The following is a 19,269-nucleotide window of genomic DNA, read 5'->3' as shown; positions in this document are numbered from 1 at the left end:
TTTCACGGGGTGTGACCTTTTGTGTCCCAAGCCTCCTTTCTTGACCAATGTCTATGGCATGATCTTTCCCTGACCCTGCATTGAGACGGTGAATGGCGCGCCCGCTTCCTAAGGACGTTGCCTTCAAGATATTGAACTTAGATAATCGAATTTCCAGGCCAGAAGCATGCGCGCTTGTCCGCCATCTGAGGGACCGAGTTTGACGATAACTCCTCTAGGGCGGTGTTTTCCACGTCACTAGCTGTCTCGTAAGGTTGGTCAAGGAGGATGAAGTCATCTTCTTCGAAGCCATGATACTGCATGGCAAATGCCGATGACTTCCACGGTGGGGACTTGATGTCGGTTCGTGTAGATTGCGGTCATGATGGGAAAGATGACGTCTAGGGTATTCAGGGCGATTGGGAGAGACAACCAGGTCTAGCGAACGACCACAAATGTTTCCTCCGTGAAAACAATACCAGGAACTGATTCAAGGTGCCCGATTGTTTGGGGGAGGTGTCCGTGTGTAGATTGCCATATGTTAAGGAATCCGCGATATCTGGCACTACCTCACTCAGACCTCCCGTGTACGGATCATGTCGTCAAGGATGAAATTTTCTCCAAATGATAAGCCAGCCCTGCCCGGATCCAAGTCTCAGGTAAGAACGGGTGAGTATTGGAAGACAGAGGGTATCTCCTGAACCCAGAACAAACTTGGAGAATGAGAACATCATGCCCGGTTCTCTCTGTCCGGAGTTAAATCCCAGATGATCAAAATGTAAATCCTCGGAATTCGTTGGCTTTAGTCGCCAGCAAAGACTGCAACCGTCACCTGCTAGTGGAGCGGTAAACATCAAACCATAGTCTGTCCATTGCTGACGGAGACACTATATCTCCTGCTCCAAGGGGCTAAGACACAGCTGGCCGTTCGGCAGTATGAGTGGTAAAGTTGTCTGTGAAATATTCTGCGCAATTTTGCATTGAACACTTCTATTCCACCGGCATATCCCAATGCAAGACACGGATTGGTCCCCCCCGAGGAAATGATGCTCTGTTTTGAAACAGTCCGCAATGCTGTAGTATTCGGTCTTGATGGGGTTTCCGACAGACAGCGACCATACTGGGGTGCAGTCCAATGCGAACAGAAAAGCGCCAGATTCGTTCATCGACGCACCCTTCCCTTGTGGAAAGGAAATTCACACTCCCGTGTCATATTTTGACCCGGTCGGCAATTTGCTGAGAAGGGAAATCGCAATCCTGTAATTCGAATTGAGTGTCTTCGCAAGGATCCCAGGTGCAATTCTCAGTAGGGCAAGATGGAGAAAGGAGCCGCTGTACACAGCAACAGTGAACCCCTTCAGGAAGACTTCAAATCCATTTGAATGGACACCGAGAACGCGCTTCCTCGGATGTACCGTGAGTCAATTGGACAGGATAGCTGATAACTTTCTGGACAGAAGGCTGGTAGGCCAAGTCAAAAATAATAACGAAGACTCCCATGTAGCATAGAAACGCCGTTGCACGACAACTGGTCCCCAGGTGACCACGACTGGCTTCATCTGGCTTCTGCATATGTCCAAGGCATTTTCGTCGGCTTTGACCTGACTTAAGCCAACGTCATTTACATTGGGCTTATTGTTCCCGCCACCGCACAAGCTAAAGATGGACTTCGGAGCCACCATGAGAATAGCAAGTGTGGCCTTCAGTGTCAAACCACTTGGTAGCCGACGCAGCGGATCCCCGCTAAAGTAGCCAGAGAGATAGACCTTGATAATCAAGCAAGAAGTGCTGAAAGTGATACCAAAAATTTCCGGCCACCAGGTGTTGGTCAACGGACATGTATTATTCTGACTGGCTTTCTGCGGCAATGCTGCCTTTTTGGATTTATTGTTCAAAAACTTTTCATCTTTGCGAACTGAGGCCGGAGTCGTCAGTTTGGGAAAGAGGATGATCTGGAGATGAAGATTTGTTGTTGAACCTTGAAATTGCTGCTTTAACGACGGTCACGTGGACAAGTGCTTGAACCTCACTCCCACCCAAAAGAACATCTAGCACACTCTTACTATCTTTTGATATTCTATTCAAAGCTTCTTCCTCCCTACAGCTAGGTTCAGATTTCAGGATACCTATAACCGCATCTGGCCTCTTTTCTATTATCTTCTTCCGTCGGATTCTGAGTTGCCTTCGTCACACCAATGCTGGGGTGAAGTTCAGCGCCGAAGCTTCAGGTTGCAGTTCAACAGGCAATGTACTCACCAACACAGATATTTTGTAAGGTAGCGGAACAAGACCAAAACTAAAATCTCGCTGTCCCAATGGCCAGTTGAGTAGATCGTTTGGACTGCTGGGTGGTTGGAGTCAGAACAGTGTCCGTGTCGTGTCCAGATCCCTTCAGATGAGCTATTTCTGCTGGAATGGCATCTTGAAACAGTGCCGTGCCTAACACATGTTCAACATTGGTAGTTGATTCAGGGAGATCTGTCCAACCTTTGACACAGAGGGGGGCTGGGTCGCGTATATTTCACGGCAAGCAGCTGTTTCGATCGAGCACCCTGAAATTGGTCACACTGAGATATTGGGATGTCTAGTGCGAAATACGAATCCAGCCTCAGTTCGTTGTTAAAAAGCCTTCTCTGCAACCAAAAATATCTTTCGCTTCACACCATCAAAAACTGCCATCCTTTCCGAATCATTATATCAACCCAAAATGTATGCAAATCTTGGTCCATAGCCGCCCATATTTGAAGAACCATCGACTTCATACGATCAATCGTCTTGAATGGAAGGATGGCTTGAATGCGTTCAAACCGATTTATGACAACTGACCTGGCTTCCACCAACGTTTCGGATGGGCAAGTTTCCCATGATTGGCCTGTGTTCAGGTTTACAGAAGAGGTCGAACGAGACAATATGTCCCCCTCGTTTTGAGAGGAACAAAACCCCCCTTGCGAGAGCTCTCCGGATATAATGAGGAGCAAAATAGCCTCGATGGTTCGGGTGCCGGAAGTTTCGTTGTTCTCTTGGAGCATTTGCAGAATTGAAATCGCAAATGAAGCGAGCCATTGTTGTCTGGCGACGGAGCTTTGGTATTTCCGATCTGTTTCGCCTGATTGATCGGATTTGAGTCTCACATCCAAGAGATCCGGAAAGGCATGATAAAGTAACAAAAGGCCGCACATGCGATATGCATCCGCAATAGTCACCAAATCTTTGATTGGAGTGTCCGGGTCCTTCGGATCCATGATGCAGCTGGGCGCAGGGATTTCCAATGACAGTAATTGACATTCAAGTTTGCGAGCCTTCTCGATTTGGGAGAGTGATTCGAGGATGTCTCCTGTGGCCGTCAACGAATGTTGAAGGGCTTTTCTGCGCTGTGAAAACACTAAATAGCCAACCTTGCCGAAAAGCAGCTGAGAACGAGGCGAAATCCCCGTTAGCGGATGAGGAATACGGCGGGCCCTATCGCATTGCCCAATGAGAGTCGGTGGAGTTTTGATCTCCTGTGTTGAAGGATCACATGCGAATGATAGCATCATCCACCAATATATCATGGACTCCTGAAAGAATCGATAATTTTGTGACGGTATCTCCGTGTGTTCGAAGTGGACTTCTTGAAGAAGTGTAGCAGCAGCGTTATAGTGGGCGAGTCCTAGGTCTTTCATGTCGTACCAGCTGCTGCTGAGACCAAACATGACCATCGCGAGGAGGACTGCAACTTTTTTGGCAGGAAGGGACTGGTTGATGGTCGAGACGTCGAACAACAACTGCCCTAAAGTGTTTCCGCGTGCCTGGTTGACAACCACGCAGAGAGAAGGTTTGTTGGTCAGATTCATTTGATAAGTCCCGGACAGGAACTTGAGAAGGGCGAGGAGAAGCGGAGATCGTCGCCAAGTGGACAGATTTGAAGAACGGAAAGGGTTGAATGAGCCATGATAGATGGATAATATTCTAGCAATTGTATCGAAGGAGCAATCAAGGAGGACAGTGCAATCTTCAAAGATCGTGGGTGGAAAAGAGTGTTCGGATTGCTGGTCCGAGTCATTGGATGAAGTTGGTGATTTTGGCGGGTTTCGATAGCCGTCTGCATCAAAATGATCAGTTGTTGTAGACAGGACGATCCTTCCTCGGTTCCGGCCGTACCTGAAGCGTCTTCTAAACCCCAAGATTGTACGGAGAAGGGATTTTTGGAGCGTCTAACAACATCAGTGGTGGGACTCTCGAAATTGCTGCTCACTTGATGTTGACGGGTTTTTTCGTATTTCAAAGACCATCGCAGCGGGCGGTGGTAGCCTGGGCATATCCAACCCCGATGAGTGCCTGCGTTTAATTAGAAGAGCCATCAAGATGAACAATGGTCATGAGAGAAGTACATCGTGAGCATGCAGGTTTGGTCTCATCACATTTGACCTGACAATGTCTGAGCGCTGATAACAAAGCCAGCCACTCGGGCAAACCCACCTTCCTCGTCTTGCAAGTTGCACAACCTCCATGGGAATTTTTGCGCATGGCTTGAGTACTCTTCTATAGCAAAGAGGATCTTGCTGATCCAGAGGTCTACCAGTCTTTTGCTAGAAGGCAACTTATCTGATGATACCGCGTTGGCAGGAAAAGTTTCTCTCTCTAGCCACAATCGGGGAGTTCAAATAGTCTTTACCGGTGGAACTTGGCGGGCACCAGCAGCTTAACTAAGAACTGGCCCCCCGGACAGTAATACCTAAGTTGGCTAAAGCATGCCTCTCTTTGGAGTATCATTGGTAGCCTAAAGATATCCACGGGCTACTCCAATCACCCATTCCAAGATCATCGATTGGCAGGACGCGTCCGGCAGCGGTGGTGCGTAGTCAATACAATTTCACCCTTCGACAGACTTTAATCCGACGTCATCAGTTGACATGACGGCGGTGTTGAATTTGTCGGTCGTGGGCAGTTCAATGTGGATATTATTCACGGTCGCGATGCCAATCCGGACCTCTCTAGACTCGAGCTCAAGAACGTGTCCACCGGCTGTTTTGTCCTTGTTAATGAAATGCATGTGCTCGCCAGCAACGAAGAAACCCTGCCAGGCCTGTGGTGAGCGAAAGCCAATAATGGTGCCTTCGATATCCACATAGTCGGCGACGAATTGCTTCTTTCCCAGCTCAGACAGCGGCTGGTTCTCGTACTCCTGTCCCTTGACCGTGCGGCATTTCAAGCGTCGAAACAGCCCCTCAATTCTGTATGACATGAAGAGATTGCTCGCATGATCGTTATACCGCTCTAGCACTGTATCGATCGCGTCTTTGTTCTCCAACGTCGCGTTGAGGGTGTGCTGAGGCTCAAAGTATGTGCTGACGGCGTAGGGAATCTGGTCCATCGGGTCGGCGACGCGTATTTGGCCCTCTGCTTGGAGCTGGTAGACTTTGCCGTCGAGCAGGAGCAGCTCGCCATCCATGCGGACGAAAGTTCCAAGACCTTGATTCCCTTTCTCGATGAGCTGCGCTGCTGTGATGCCGGAGTCGGACACGCCGCTCATCAGGGCATTAACCAGCGAGTATTGATAAATTACATTGACCGGCATTTGGGGGCAAGGCTGGAGCAAGACGGGAAGAGAGAAACAATGACAACGAAGGAGAGGAAGGGATGGATATATCTTTTCCTAACATGAGACCCGGTTGATGTTGCGCCTTCCCAGTTAGGTCTAGCGCAATGTCGCGCCGGGGCCTTTTGAGGCTGTTGCTCTGCACTTCGCTCGGATAGATTTAATCAATCAATCTCCTCCCTCATGTTGTCCAACAGTTGAGATATTAGACTCTCCTCTCCCACTGCAAATGACGTCAGATTGGGCTAGGCTGTCCAATAATGGTTGGAGAGCGTGGAATCGGATTATGTAAGCCAGGATTAATGCTTTCCGGATTTTGAAAGCCATCATCGAGATGGATTATATGTTCACGATGAAAATGCTCCTCGACCTCTAGCTCTTTGGGGAGTCCACGGTTCGACTATTATCCTGCACTCTCCAGAATGGCGGAAGACACAGTTGCCAAAATCATCGTCAACAGCCTCTACAATGCCGGTGTCCGCCTTGTCTTTGGGGTCCCTGGGGCTAAGATCGATGCAATATTTGACACACTTCAAGACCATCCTGAGATTAAGCTCGTCGTCGCTCGTCATGAGCAGAACGCTGCCATGATGGCTGCTGCTGTTGGCCGTATCACTGGCCTTGCCGGAGTCTGCATAGCAACATCTGGTCCGGGAGCAAGTAACCTGGCGACCGGATTGCTGACCGCAACCACTGAGGGTGACCCTATCGTTGCCCTCGTAGGCTCGGTGAGTCGGCTCATGGCGAGAAAACATACACATCAATCCATGAGGGCTCTCGATATCCTCGGACCCACATCGAAGACTGCCGTTGCGATTGATGTCGAAGATCAAGCCGCCGAGGTCATTTTGAACGCATTCCGATCTGCTTCGACCTCTCCCAAAGGCCCCGCGGTCATCAACATCCCCATCGACGTCTCTAAAGGCAAATCCAAGATCCCCTCGTTTCCGTCCCACGCCTTCCTCCCTCCCTACTATGGTCCGGCTCCGCCGCAGCGTCTTGACGAAGTCGTGCAGATGATCCAAAATGCAAAACTTCCCGTGCTCTTCCTAGGCATGAGAGCCAGCAGTCCCAGAGTTGTTGACGCTGTTCGCCAGCTGCTGTCCAAATTCCCCCTTCCTACTGTCGAGACTTTTCAAGCGGCGGGTGCGGTGCCCAAGGAACTCGTCCACCTTTTCTACGGCCGCGTGGGCCTGTTCCGAAATCAGGTTGGTGACAAACTACTGGCCAAGTCCGACCTCGTTCTCGCGGTGGGATATGACCCCGTCGAGTATGATGCCAACGCATGGAATCCACGTGGTACGGCAAAGGTTGTTCACATTGACTTCACCGCCTCTGACTACGGCGCATTTTATCACCCGGTGACGGAACTCCTCGGTTCTATCTACGAGAACGTGCTGTATCTCGCGCAGCACTTGAAAAAGATCTCCGAATCTTCCATCTCGGAGCTCTGTCGGGGGCTGTCCGAGGAGTACGCTTTGTGGCGAGAGCAGCCAGAGGTGAAACGAGATTCGGGCCTCGTCCATCCTCTGCACTTCATCGCGGCCCTCCAGAGCATGGTCGCAAAAGACACGACAGTTTGCGTCGATGTTGGCACTGTTTACATTTACATGATGCGGTTCTTCTTTGCCTATGAACCGCGTCGGCTTCTTTGCTCGGACGGACAGCAGACACTGGGCGTGGGCCTGCCATGGGCTATTGCGGCATCACTCGTTCAGTCCCCACCTTGTTCCGAGAAAGTGGTCTCACTGAGTGGCGATGGCGGTTTCATGTTCTCATCGCAAGAGATGTCGACCGCGGTCCTGCAAGGGTGCAATATCACCCATTTCATCTGGAATGACCAAGCTTACAACATGGTCGAATTTCAAGAGGTGATGAAGTACGGACGAAGTAGCGGTGTGAAGCTGGGAGGAGTTGACTTTGTCAAGTTTGCGGAGAGTTTTGGTGCTCGAGGTTTCAGGATTCGTGATTCCTCGGAGGTGGAAAGCGTGATGAATCAGGCTTTGGCTCACAAGGGAGTGTCACTCGTTGATGTGAACATCGACTATTCCGAGAACTTGCAGCTGGCACAGCACATTATTTCGGATGAGTGGAATTGAAGCATACGAAGCACGACAATACCAGATGTGATACTGGGAGTCACGATGATACTTCACCCATTCTATCGCAATGTCGACTCGCATAAGAATATAGAATTTTATGAGAATATTGGCATACTAATTCAATTGAAAAGTTCAGTCTGCCGAGACGAGGCTACGGCTCCCCTATTTTGTCCCATCCAGGGGGTGAACATAGGGCGGCGTCACCGAATTCCCAAACGGGGAATTTTCGGGCCTTGGCCAACAACCTCCTTCCGATTGGACCGACGCCTAAGAGAACAACTTCTCGAATGTGGTGCCTTCACAATCGTGCACTCTGATCCTCACTTGCAACAACTTCCCCGAAGATTTTCAAACTGGGCCTTTAATGGCCCCTGTCGGGATTCAAGCCAAGTGGAACTAACGCCGACCCTCTTCTATGAAAGACTGACCCACGTATATGACCCCCCTCCGGGTCAGCGCAGCACCATGACTTCTCGTGAGCCCCTACGACCAAGATCCTCTGAATCGGTTCACTAACTCATGGACAGTCAAGCAATTCATTCGCAACGTGAGAGCCTCTAAAACGATCGCAGACGAACGAGCCGTCGTCCAGAAGGAGAGTGCGGCGATCCGAGCCAGTTTCCGGGAAGAGAGCGGTGATTCAAATATACGGTCATTGTCCCCAACCCACCGTCACCAGTGTGCGAGGGTCTAATTGGAAGCAGGAGAAACAATGTTGCGAAACTTCTCTACCTCTTTACACTCGGCGAACGGACGCATTTTGGTCAGATTGAATGTCTGAAACTGTTGGCCTCTCCGCGGTTTGCGGACAAGCGGCTGGGCTATCTGGGGACGATGCTCTTGTTGGACGAGAACCAAGAAGTGCTCACACTGGTCACCAACTCACTGAAGAAGTATGACGATCCAATGAATGGGCGTCATTGCTAACTTGAAACAGTGATCTCAATCATTCGAACCAATATGTGGTCGGGCTTGCCCTCTGCACCCTAGGTAATATTGCCTCCGTCGAAATGTCCCGAGACCTCTTTCCCGAAATTGAAACTCTCATCTCTACCGCCAACCCCTATATTCGCCGAAAAGCCGCACTGTGCGCCATGCGAATCTGTCGAAAAGTGCCCGATTTGCAGGAACATTTCTTGGAAAAGGCCAAATTATTGCTGCAGGACAGAAACCACGGAGTCCTCCTTTGCGGACTGACATTGATCACCAGCATGTGCGAGGCGGACGAAGCAGAGGGTGGCGAAGAGGGCGTGGTAGAGATGTTCCGGCCAGTCGTTCCCCAGCTCGTGCGGACATTAAAGAGCCTGACCAGCTCCGGGTATACGCCAGAACATGATGTTTCAGGCATCACGGACCCTTTCCTACAAGTCAAAATTCTGCGGTTGTTCCGAGTCCTTGGAAGGGGAGATGCCACGACCAGCGAACAAATGAACGACATTTTGGCACAAGTCGCCACGAACACCGAATCGACCAAGAATGTTGGGAATTCCATCCTTTACGAGACTGTCCTCACAATTCTCGACATCGAGGCCGACTCAGGTCTTCGGGTATTGGGTGTCAACATCCTCGGGAAATTCCTGGCCAACAAGGATAACAACATCCGATATGTGGCGCTCAACACGTTGATCAAAGTCGTGGCAATCGAGCCTAATGCTGTTCAACGACATCGAAACACCATTTTGGAGTGCTTGAGAGACCCCGATATTTCGATTCGACGGAGAGCTCTGGACCTCAGTTTCACTCTGATCCGCGAAGACAATGTCCGCGTTCTGATCCGAGAATTATTGGCATTCTTGGAGGTCGCCGACACCGAGTTCAAATCGGTCATGACCACACAGATCGGCATCGCGGCAGATCGTTTTGCCCCGAATAAACGGTGGCACATTGACACCATGTTGAGAGTCGTCAAATTGGCCGGCAACTACGTCAAGGAGCAGATCTTGTCATCCTTTGTTCGTCTCATTGCCACTTCCCCCGATCAACAAACATATTCGGTTCAAAAATTATACGCCGCCTTGAAAGCTGACATCACCCAGGAAGCTTTGACTTTGGCCGGTGTCTGGGTCATTGGCGAGTATGGCGACGCATTACTTCGTGGTGGATCGTACGAAGAGGAAGAACTGGTCAAAGAAGTCAAAGAGAGCGACATCGTTGACTTGTATACCACCATCCTCAACTCCACTTATGCCAATCAAGTTGTTACCGAGTTTATCATCACATCGGCCATGAAACTCACCACGAGAATGTCGGACCAGTCGCAAATTGAACGGATCCGCCGACTGATGCATTCGAGAACCTCTGACCTGAGTGTCGAGATCCAACAAAGGGCTGTGGAATACAGCAATATGTTTGGCTACGACGCCATTCGAAGGGGCGTCCTCGAAAAGATGCCGCCGCCCGAAATCAAGGAGGAGCAACGAGTACTCGGTCAGGCCACCACCCCAGCCAAGGACAAGAGGAAGACTCTGAAGACCAAGTCCAATACGAAGGTGGCCAAGACAACTGAATCAGATATGCTGCTCGATCTTATGGGTGGATCGGACGTTCCCGCTGTCGATGCCAGTGCGACCCTGAATGGTCAACGACAGACTGCCGATCTGCTCGCCGACATACTCGGGGACGGAAATTCGGTTTCAAGCCCTCCACCCCCGACCAGGAGCGCAACCCTACCGTCCAATACCGATTCAATCATGGACTTGTTTGGCAATCAAACTATCAAGGCTGCCAGCCCTGCTCCCAGTGGCCCTCAGGCCCATCCCGCATACGACAAAAACGGTTTGTCAGTTGCAATCCAAGTTTCCAGGAGTGGTTCTGCAATCCAGGCCCTCGCTCGTTTTAAGAACAACTCGGCATTCGAGCAAATGACTGGGGTGGGATTACAGGCGGCTGTTCCCAAGAATCAAAAGTTGACCCTCCAGGGTATCAATAAGAGCACCCTTGATGGTGGTGAGGAAGCCACCCAAGGCATGAAAATCATTGCGGCGACAGGAGTAAGTTTCGTTCCAATTTCAGACCCGGTTTCGACAAACTGACATATTGGACCAAGGCACTGCCCGCGAAACTCCGCCTTCGCTTGAAGATCTCGTACGCTAAAGATGGGGGTGCACCACTAACGGAACAAGTCGACTGGACCGAACCATAAAATTCCGCATGCATAGATGTGTGTCTAATGTGACCTAGAGGTGGAGGAAGAGGAGGGGAGATACCGGACACGAACGCTGGGTATTTGACAGCCATGCTGAGCCTGTGACTTGGACGCCTTGAAACCAGAAGAACTTGTATGCTCACACATGAACGGGAAGCATGGAGAAGCATATACCGGGCCACCCTTTCCCGCTCGAGAACAAATGGATCTGGGACATCGGCCTTTATTCGGCGGTTGCCTCTCGGTACCCCAGGCCGTGGGGAATGAAAATGCGTTGTTGTAGTGGCGTAGAGATATTTTTGCTCCCATATTCTCCGCCTGCCTCGTCCATTTCTTTTTACCTTGCCCTTGACCTTTGCCTGGGGAACGGAAAACTTCCGCTGCCCACGAGCGACCAGCCGATTCCTCGAATCTGGTCTCGTTCAGATCCTCCAAACCCACTCCCCTTCTCATTAATTTTTGGCCCAACCCGTAGGCGGAAGAACGCCGAGGGGAATGGACCGAGGATCGCACACAGTGACAACTTTATAATCCTCTAATTACTGTCATCATGTTACAAAGGTTATATCAATGACCAGCTTTTGGGCAAGCGGTAAACATTTCTTTGAGTTCAGCATAAACAGGTTTGCACGTCCACCAGGGATTGTATTGGCGTCACCTCATTTCAGTCATGCTGCTTCCTATTCTAATATGCGTCCTTCCTACTGTCTTCATCCTTTCTCTCTTGAGAAACTACCTCTCTCTGCAGTCAATTCGTGGTCCCCCAGCCGCTCGCCTTACAAATCTATACCGGCTCCTCCTCGTTTATCATCGGAATCCCCATGAAAAGCATCTTGAGCTCCACAAGCGATACGGAAATCTTGTCCGTCTGGGTCCGAATTGCGTCTCCGTTACCGGTTCGCCAAGCTACATTCCTCAGATTTACGGCATTGGGAAAGGGCTGGTCAAATCAGACTTCTACAGCTGTTTCCAGAACATCGTCAATGGGCGACGAGCGGCGAGCCTCGTGGCAATGACCGACGAGACCGAGCATGCCAAATCGAAGCGGCTGATTGCACATGCGTACTCTCTCAGCACGCTGGTCGAATACGAAGAGCTCGTCGATCGCACCACGGATGTCTTCTTGCACACATTGGAGGAACGATACGCAGCCCGCCATTCGCAAAGTCAAGTTCTGGATCTCGGCCGCTATCTTCAATTCTTTGCCTTTGACGTAATCGGCGAACTCACTTTTAGCCGACGTCTAGGCTTCATAGAGTCGGGTGTCGACGTGGATGGCATAATCGATGCGATCGGAGCGAACTTCTCCTACTTCAGTGTCCTTGGCCAGATGCCCTGGTTGGACGAGGTGGTCCTTGGGAAGAATCCTTTGTATGTACAATATTTCCGGAAAAGCGTCAGTTCGCCGATTTTGCAATTTGCACAAGGTCTGCTGAAGGAAAGATTGAGGGATCTGGAGCAGGGTGGAATGGAAGAGGAGAAGGAGCAGAGCTTGAATCGGCCGGATTTCCTGAGCAGGTTTTTAAAGGTCCGAAAAGAAGAGGCCGGAGGAGATGATGCGCTGACAGATGGGCAGATCTTGTCTTATCTATTCGTGAGTGTTCCAAACACAATGCGCGTTCGTCTTTTGGTCTTGACCTATCAGCTGACCCGGTATGGTTCCTCTAGATGAACATCAATGCTGGTAGCGACACGATTGCCTCGACTCTCCGGGCGATACTTTACCACCTTTTCAAAAACCCTGTTTCGCTCTCTACGCTGATGAACGAACTGGACTCTGCAGTGGAACATGGCCAAATCTCTCGTCCATCTCCGACCTGGAGCGAAACTCAACAGAATTTACCATATCTCTGTGCCGTGGTGAAGGAGGGATTAAGGGTGAATCCCGCCCTGTCATTGCCACTCGAACGAATTGTTCCGAAGGAGGGCTTGAATTTGCGGCACGACGATGGCAGCCAGACTTATCTTCCACATGGGACTGTGGTGGGAATCAATCCATGGGTTTTCCATCGATGCCCTCGTGTTTTCGGTGCTGACGCAGAGGAATGGAACCCGAGTCGTTGGCTAACGGAGCAGGAGAGGCAGACTAAGAGCATGGAGCACAGTCTCCTAGCGTTTGGTGCGGGCAAGAGATCATGCCTGGGCAAGAATATCGCCATGCTGGAGCTACACAAACTCATTCCAGCTTTGTTCTTGAAATTCAAAATCGAGCTGGACGATCCCAGGAAGGATTGGAAAGTGAGCAATGCATGGGTCTTAAATCAGACAGGCTTAGATGTCAGGTTGTCATTACGATGACGTTAGTTACACTTCATTCATCCCCCTGGTCGCGGACATGCCTCAACTACCTCGAACCAACAACTTTCAAAGAACGGCAGATGTCATCATTCCACGAACCCCTCAATTTTTGACCAAATACAACACCTATGCTGGTATGGATGGCACTCGCCCTCTTTCTCCATGCATGATTGTTCAATCGAATTGATGTTGCATCGGGGAAAGACCAATCCCTAGCATTTCAGTCGTCTTTCAGGAATGCAGTGCAAGCTTACGTGTGAGGCTGTCGCATGAGCCTAGTATCGTTCTATCGGCATTTGTTGATCATTGAGGCGTGAAAAATACGGGAAATAATTCTGTTGGTTTCTCTCCACGAGTCCTATTGAATCATACGCCTATATTGGATGGATGCTTGTTGCTCAAACACTACAACCAATCACATGCTTCAGTTGCGAACCAACATAGTGTGTTCCACAATACTTGTCGAGGCTCGACAAGATGGTTTTATTCCATGTATACTGGGAACCTCAACAGCTTGCGCGAAGCTCGAGAGAGATTGAGGGAGTCGGCGCAAAGCTATGAGTGATCAAGCCATCTCCACTCAAATGAGCGTGCTGTCTGACTCGTCCTACTTTCAAAGGTCTGAGTAGGAGTTCCATGACCCGTCTGGGGGTAACTCAGGGTGCTCGAGGGCCGTCATTGTCAGGTCTCACGATTTATAGAACGCAAATCGTGAGGCTCATCCATCTGGCTGTGTACATAACTTATCAAGCTTGGATATGCCCCAATGTGCTCCAAGTTAGTGTTCATCATCAACAGAGGCCCCGCAGTATCGACTCTTCATACCGTGGCCAGTATTCGTCACACAGCCACATATGCACTTTACTGACAATGTGGATCAGCAAGAAAAGGTCGCGATAACTGAAAGTGCTAGCAGTTAACAACGTCCAGGGACCAAGCACAAGCTGTACATACAATCAGCAAGCGCACCACGCATGAGGATTAGGGATAACCGACCACATCGCCAGTTATGTCGTCTCTCCATGAAATGTGGGGCCTCCATTCGTGTCCGATGACCGTCCAACCCAGTAAAGGTTTCTGAGATGGGGATGCATTCGTTACGCTCATTTCTTGTCTCTTTTGTAGCCCAGCGGAATACCAGATCCCAAGCTGCACGATCGCCTCGTCGTAGCTCCCACTTGATCCTCTAATTTCGATCCCGCAAGGAAGCACAACCCCGCTGGTGTATGCATCTGACATCTGGCTTAAGCTCATACCCGGTCGCTTGTCCTGAACATCTTTCAAGCTTTTTCTAACTCGCTCATGATATGGTTTAAACGCAAGGGCTGTGTCAACCTTCTTGGCAAATGGAACGGCGGTCTATGGCAGGGGAGGCAGAAAGCGGGAGTCAATCGATTGAGATTGCCTGCTGAATGAAGAGTTAGACGTGAATTTAGACCTCGGTGCTAGACATGGGACAGTGCACTTACACATTGTTGGAAGACTAAACGAACAACCTCGGTCCGTGCGTTCTCATCCTTATGGTAGTTCTGACAGCGTACAGCCTCCGAGTATGTGTATTCTATTTGTTTCCACCTGTTCTCGAGCTCTTGTGTCACGCCTGGTTGGCACTCGTCAAACATTGTTCTCGGGATGTCCTCAAACCCAAAAGGATCCGCAGCCTGAAGATAAGCCTGCAGTTCTGGCGTCAACAGAGTTCTCCTTTGGCCCACAGCGCGACACTTTAGAGAGTATCACACTTACCTCGAAGGCTGAGGGTATAACCCTGATACCTAGGTCTCTGACCAAAAATCTGCGAAGCGTGACAACCTCGAACGGCTGAATGACGGCTTTCTCTGGCAGGCAAAATCGAATGGACGGTGTTGCTCGTTCCAGAAGACCCATGGCTTTGCGGATAAGGCCCGGTGATCGGCTGCCCGTCATGCCATGTTGCGTCGATGGTGGTGTTGGCGTCAGAATTGGTTGATAAACCAGCGATGCCGGCCGACTTGTTGAACTGAAGATGATACGAGCAGGATCTTCGGAGTCTTTCATTGCGTCTATAGCACAATCATGCCATCCGGATAAGGGATGGCCAGACGAAGAACAGGCTAGATCAAGCGAGTGCGCTATCGAGGCCGAGACCCTGAGATACCGGTTATTCAGTTTACCAGGCGTGGTGTGTGATAGATGGGGGTCCGAATGTATATTTTTCAGCCAATGTATAATCTGGAGCGAGGGACATTCTTCCACCATAGTTCCATTGAAACGCGAGGGGTTTGGAACATCGTGCAAAGAACATGGGCGGATTGGAAAATAACGTAGCCGTATGTACCATGTGACAAACTTTGTCCTGCGGTCGCCTCGTGCAACCGACAATGTATCTCGATCTGCCGATCATACAACGTCTTCTCGATAGCACTTGTCACCCGTGGGTCGAGGAAGCTGCGTGGCCAGCCTTCGTGGCTATCAAGCTTGAGAGTCGTAGATGCGAGCTGCGCAGCCGAATTGTTGCGCTATGAAAAATCCTTTCGCTTCAAAAGTCTAGAATTTTTTTTTTTTTTTTTGACTCGCTTCGAAGACAATATCTGTGTAGGATTATCAGTGAAAAGTGGTTGATCAGTTATGCCGGGCGAATTCCGGCTCCTCGCCGGTATAAATTAATGCTTGATATATCATCGGAAAAAATTCCCTGGCAGAATCCTGCCGACGTATTTCCTTATACCACTTTAGTCTCACCCGAGGCTCGTGCTCGCTCCAGAATGATTTGTTCCAATATAGCGGTGGCCGCTATGAGACCTTGACCGGTTCCCTCCTGCTTCACGCTCCACCCCAGACGCATCCGTCAGTGTCAGTCCCAACAGCTGCGGTCTCGAGTAACGCCATGCTGGGTTGGGATGTGATATCATCAAGTCTTGCTTGGAGCAGCTGTTGAAGCTCAAGAACTTGGAATCGGCCACTCCATCGATTGCCATGCCTTACGTGATGGGAACGCAAAACTAAGTCTTTGTGTGGCATTTTTTGAAGCCAAGAACTGCCACCTCGAAATTACCATCTTAGAAAGGAGTATTCCATGTCAAAGTGTTGCTTGCGACGGAAGAAGCTTCATTCCCTCGGACATTGCGTATTCGAGCCTTGCCGGGAGTGTTAACGCTTACGTGGGTTGAGATTCCACGAACGGTCGACAGTGAAAGTCATTTGGGTTCGTTTCAGGAGAATCAGGCCAGGATTCGACGATGACGGAGTCTCAAGTCTGCAACCCACCACCCATTCAGATAGGGACTCCTCGAAGATCTTCGGCTGCAGTGGCGCCCGTGGAGTGATCTGGAGTGAAAGTGAAGTGTAGGTGTAAAAGGTCAACCCATATATTCGGAATCAAGTCCCAGACGCCTTCCATCAGTTCCGAGTATACGTACTATATATGTTCAATGGGCTCTTCTCGTAAAAGCTCCTCCCGCTGTTCTGCCTCCTGACTTCGGGGAAGAAGAGCTTTGATCGGAGGTCTTACGAGGTCGTTGAACATGAACGTTCCATACACCAGCTGTCCGTGACGTGAGCGTTTGTGTTTTAAAAAAATCACTTTGAAACTTACCAAAGCAAAGCCCACGACCTGGAGCCATTTGAATGATTCCCAACCAAGCCCCAACGAGACGATCCAGATGAACAGGGTTCGACAGGTATCGATGATGGACCTCGATGTCGCTGAGATGCTTCTTGTTACCGAAAGGCCGAAGAAATTGAATCCACCGATGGAGACCATGATGGCAAGACTGGAAAGTCCGATTGCCCGGTTCGTAAAGACTTGACGATAGCCTTCCGAGGCATCAAAATACCCATTTGTGCCACTCTTTGAAACGCCAACAGTAAAGTGCAAGATTACTTGGGCGATAATGGTGACCCAAAACCCAAATAGGCCTTCCCACGCGACGACTTTGAGGGGTTCTAGTGCATAATGTTCCAAGATCCATTCCTCGAGACAAAACTGCGTGGCCGTGAAGATTTGTGCAAAGGCAATGAGAAAAATACCGAGGATAGTACGCAGGACGGTGGGATCAACAGCCTGAGTGGCCAGATCTCGGACACTCATTAGTGCATCATGCAATAGTTCGGTGGTGACGACCTTGGAGGATTGAGAGCTCTTATCGTCCGAGTAGATGGCGCCGGCAAGGCCGACCAGCCCAACACCTAACACCACAATCACGAGCGAAAGCCAATGATATAGGAAAAGTCTCCTTTTGAGGAACAAGACGCTGAACAGGCCGACAAACAGGACCAACGCTCCTCTGGTCATCTGGTATATGGATGCCGCCACAAATAGCAATCCCACATTCATCAGGGTTGTTCCTGTGATATCACAGCATGCCGGAAGTCCCAGCAAAACCACCTTCCATCCCATGAGCGGAGTTCGTTCGTCTGCGTTGGGAACAAGAGGTTTCAAGGCAGGACCGACGGCATCCTGCGACGTTGGGCGGGCAGTATCATCGTCCTCCTCTTCCGCGGCCACGGGTTGATACAAGAGCGGTGTTGTTTTCGTACGCAGGGAAAAGTAGCGATAAAGGTAGAAGCCCAAGACCACGAGCCAGCAGCCCATCTCTCCGATGAACATTTGTACACTGTGCAGATCGGTTATCAGGAAGAACTAAGTATCAGGAGTATGGATGACATTACGTTTGAATGACAGGCTGCTCGAACGTCTTGTGGTGTTGAGGATTCTTGTCTTCACAGTTTTGGACACATTGCTGGTCCTGGTACTTGGTGAGGATCGTGTTGGCACAGCCAGTCAGCAACATCATTCCCACCAGAAATGGGATGACTGCTTTGACAGACATAATGTTGGGAGGAGCGCGTGCTCGGAGAGAGGGGTGAGATTTGAGGAGAACGGGTCTTGCTTTGCAGTAGTGTTTTTGTCGGTCGATTCGGCCGGTACGATCAAGCACCGTTGGATGCACGTGAAATTGAAAAGATAATTCTACGAGGACGAAGGGATGGTTGGATAATGAAAAAGAAGGTTGAGATATACTGGATCTCGAATGGCTCATGACGGGATCTGGTTCGGAGAAGCGGCAGTTTGTAAGCCGCTGCGGAAATGGGGTCCACCCCTGGGCAAGGAACAAGGGCAAGGGTCCGCTTTCAGTTTAGAAGGCGGAGTAAACAAAAGGCACCAGGCATAACAAATACTCGCTCACTCAGAGCCTTGAAAGTGTTCGAGATTGAATTGGGGATGGAAACAGTGCTGTCATATTCGATATCACTTTCCATGCATACAGTCCCATTGTCCGATCCTGTAATCGCTGACTTTAGTCCAATGATGCCCTAAAAGATCGTCGCAACCACCTACGAGAAATTTGCCATAGCTTCCAACGCAAAAGTGTCTATGAACAATCCTCGAGGCCGAGTTCTTTGAAATCGTAACAAAATTCCACAATGAACCAAAAACATGCCATCCATCTCTTCCTCAGTTGTCATTGTCGTAACTTCTCGAGACCGGCCCAAGAAAGACGAGTGTAACATTTCATAACACAGAAAACCGCGCGCCCCCCAATCGTCGTCAGTCAATTTTGATACAGCTCCCTTTCATCTCATATACACACTGCTCCCATAGCCCTTCCGATTTCTTTTAGCCGGTCGAGTACACTCGACTAGGGCGCCGTACACTCGACAAGCTACCACTCCGACTACGGCGTCTTCGTCTGCTGCCGCTGCTTCGAACTTTTCGTTCTACCACCACCTCTTCACGTCCCACTCGGTATGGATTGTTTCGAATGGCGCCCCAGAGATAGACTAGTAAGAGGGTCCCAAAGAAAGTTCCGAGGATCGCACCGGCCAATGTCCCTTCAGAGTATTGTCCTGAGCATGATGGAGGCGAGCTGGTAACAATGGTCGTCGTAGCCTGGCGGGGAGCTAGAACAGGCGTTGCGGGGAGGAGAGTAGAAGCGAGAGATGCGAGAGGGGCCTAACCAACAAGTATTAACAGTTGTTGCCAGTGGCATGAATGAAGGAGCGCATACCATTTGGAGGCTCCAGTGGCCCTTGAAATATCTCTTGACCTCAATGCGCCGTTCGAGCGAGAGAAATAATGGGTGGTTGTGGTATTTATTTACTTGGTTTGCTGTTGTTGCGCTGCCGAAGCCATCCGCAAGGCGCCCCCTTCGGAGGACAACCCGCTTTTAGATTTGGTGTCAGACTTC

At 50.1% G+C, this 19,269-nt stretch overlaps 6 protein-coding genes across 6 annotated transcripts; 3 read left to right on the top strand and 3 right to left on the bottom strand.

Moving 5' to 3' along the window:
- Positions 1–1,400: 1,400 nt before the first annotated feature.
- Positions 1,401–5,536, bottom strand: Z518_07866 (alpha-acetolactate decarboxylase; the record flags this gene model as incomplete). Its single annotated transcript, XM_013413609.1, has 4 exons — positions 1,401–1,894; positions 2,744–4,060; positions 4,120–4,172; positions 4,848–5,536. 4 exons carry the CDS (start codon positions 5,534–5,536, stop codon positions 1,401–1,403), a joined length of 2,553 nt encoding a protein of 850 aa, XP_013269063.1.
- A 443-nt stretch (positions 5,537–5,979) lies between these two features.
- Z518_07865 (acetolactate synthase, catabolic) lies at positions 5,980–7,656 on the top strand (the record flags this gene model as incomplete). Its single annotated transcript, XM_013413608.1, has 1 exon — positions 5,980–7,656. The coding sequence occupies one exon, from the start codon at positions 5,980–5,982 to the stop codon at positions 7,654–7,656; it is 1,677 nt and encodes a 558-aa protein (XP_013269062.1).
- Positions 7,657–8,124: 468 nt separating this feature from the next.
- Positions 8,125–10,801, top strand: Z518_07864 (uncharacterized protein; the record flags this gene model as incomplete). Its single annotated transcript, XM_013413607.1, has 5 exons — positions 8,125–8,134; positions 8,187–8,310; positions 8,361–8,552; positions 8,597–10,649; positions 10,706–10,801. The coding sequence occupies 5 exons, from the start codon at positions 8,125–8,127 to the stop codon at positions 10,799–10,801; spliced, it is 2,475 nt and encodes an 824-aa protein (XP_013269061.1).
- Positions 10,802–11,474: 673 nt separating this feature from the next.
- Positions 11,475–13,102, top strand: Z518_07863 (uncharacterized protein; the record flags this gene model as incomplete). Its single annotated transcript, XM_013413606.1, has 2 exons — positions 11,475–12,398; positions 12,473–13,102. 2 exons carry the CDS (start codon positions 11,475–11,477, stop codon positions 13,100–13,102), a joined length of 1,554 nt encoding a protein of 517 aa, XP_013269060.1.
- A 981-nt stretch (positions 13,103–14,083) lies between these two features.
- Positions 14,084–15,136, bottom strand: Z518_07862 (uncharacterized protein; the record flags this gene model as incomplete). Its single annotated transcript, XM_013413605.1, has 3 exons — positions 14,084–14,461; positions 14,572–14,775; positions 14,846–15,136. The coding sequence occupies 3 exons, from the start codon at positions 15,134–15,136 to the stop codon at positions 14,084–14,086; spliced, it is 873 nt and encodes a 290-aa protein (XP_013269059.1).
- Positions 15,137–16,496: 1,360 nt separating this feature from the next.
- On the bottom strand, positions 16,497–17,910 carry Z518_07861 (uncharacterized protein; the record flags this gene model as incomplete). The annotated part of the gene is made up of 3 exons (XM_013413604.1): positions 16,497–16,622; positions 16,674–17,694; positions 17,750–17,910. The coding sequence occupies 3 exons, from the start codon at positions 17,908–17,910 to the stop codon at positions 16,497–16,499; spliced, it is 1,308 nt and encodes a 435-aa protein (XP_013269058.1).
- Positions 17,911–19,269: the final 1,359 nt, after the last annotated feature.

This window comes from Rhinocladiella mackenziei, assembly GCF_000835555.1.
Source record: "Rhinocladiella mackenziei CBS 650.93 unplaced genomic scaffold supercont1.6, whole genome shotgun sequence".
Classification (NCBI taxonomy): Eukaryota; Fungi; Ascomycota; class Eurotiomycetes; order Chaetothyriales; family Herpotrichiellaceae; genus Rhinocladiella; species Rhinocladiella mackenziei.
The sequence above is the reverse complement of the archived record's forward strand: the minus strand, read 5'-3'. Positions and strand labels throughout refer to the sequence as shown.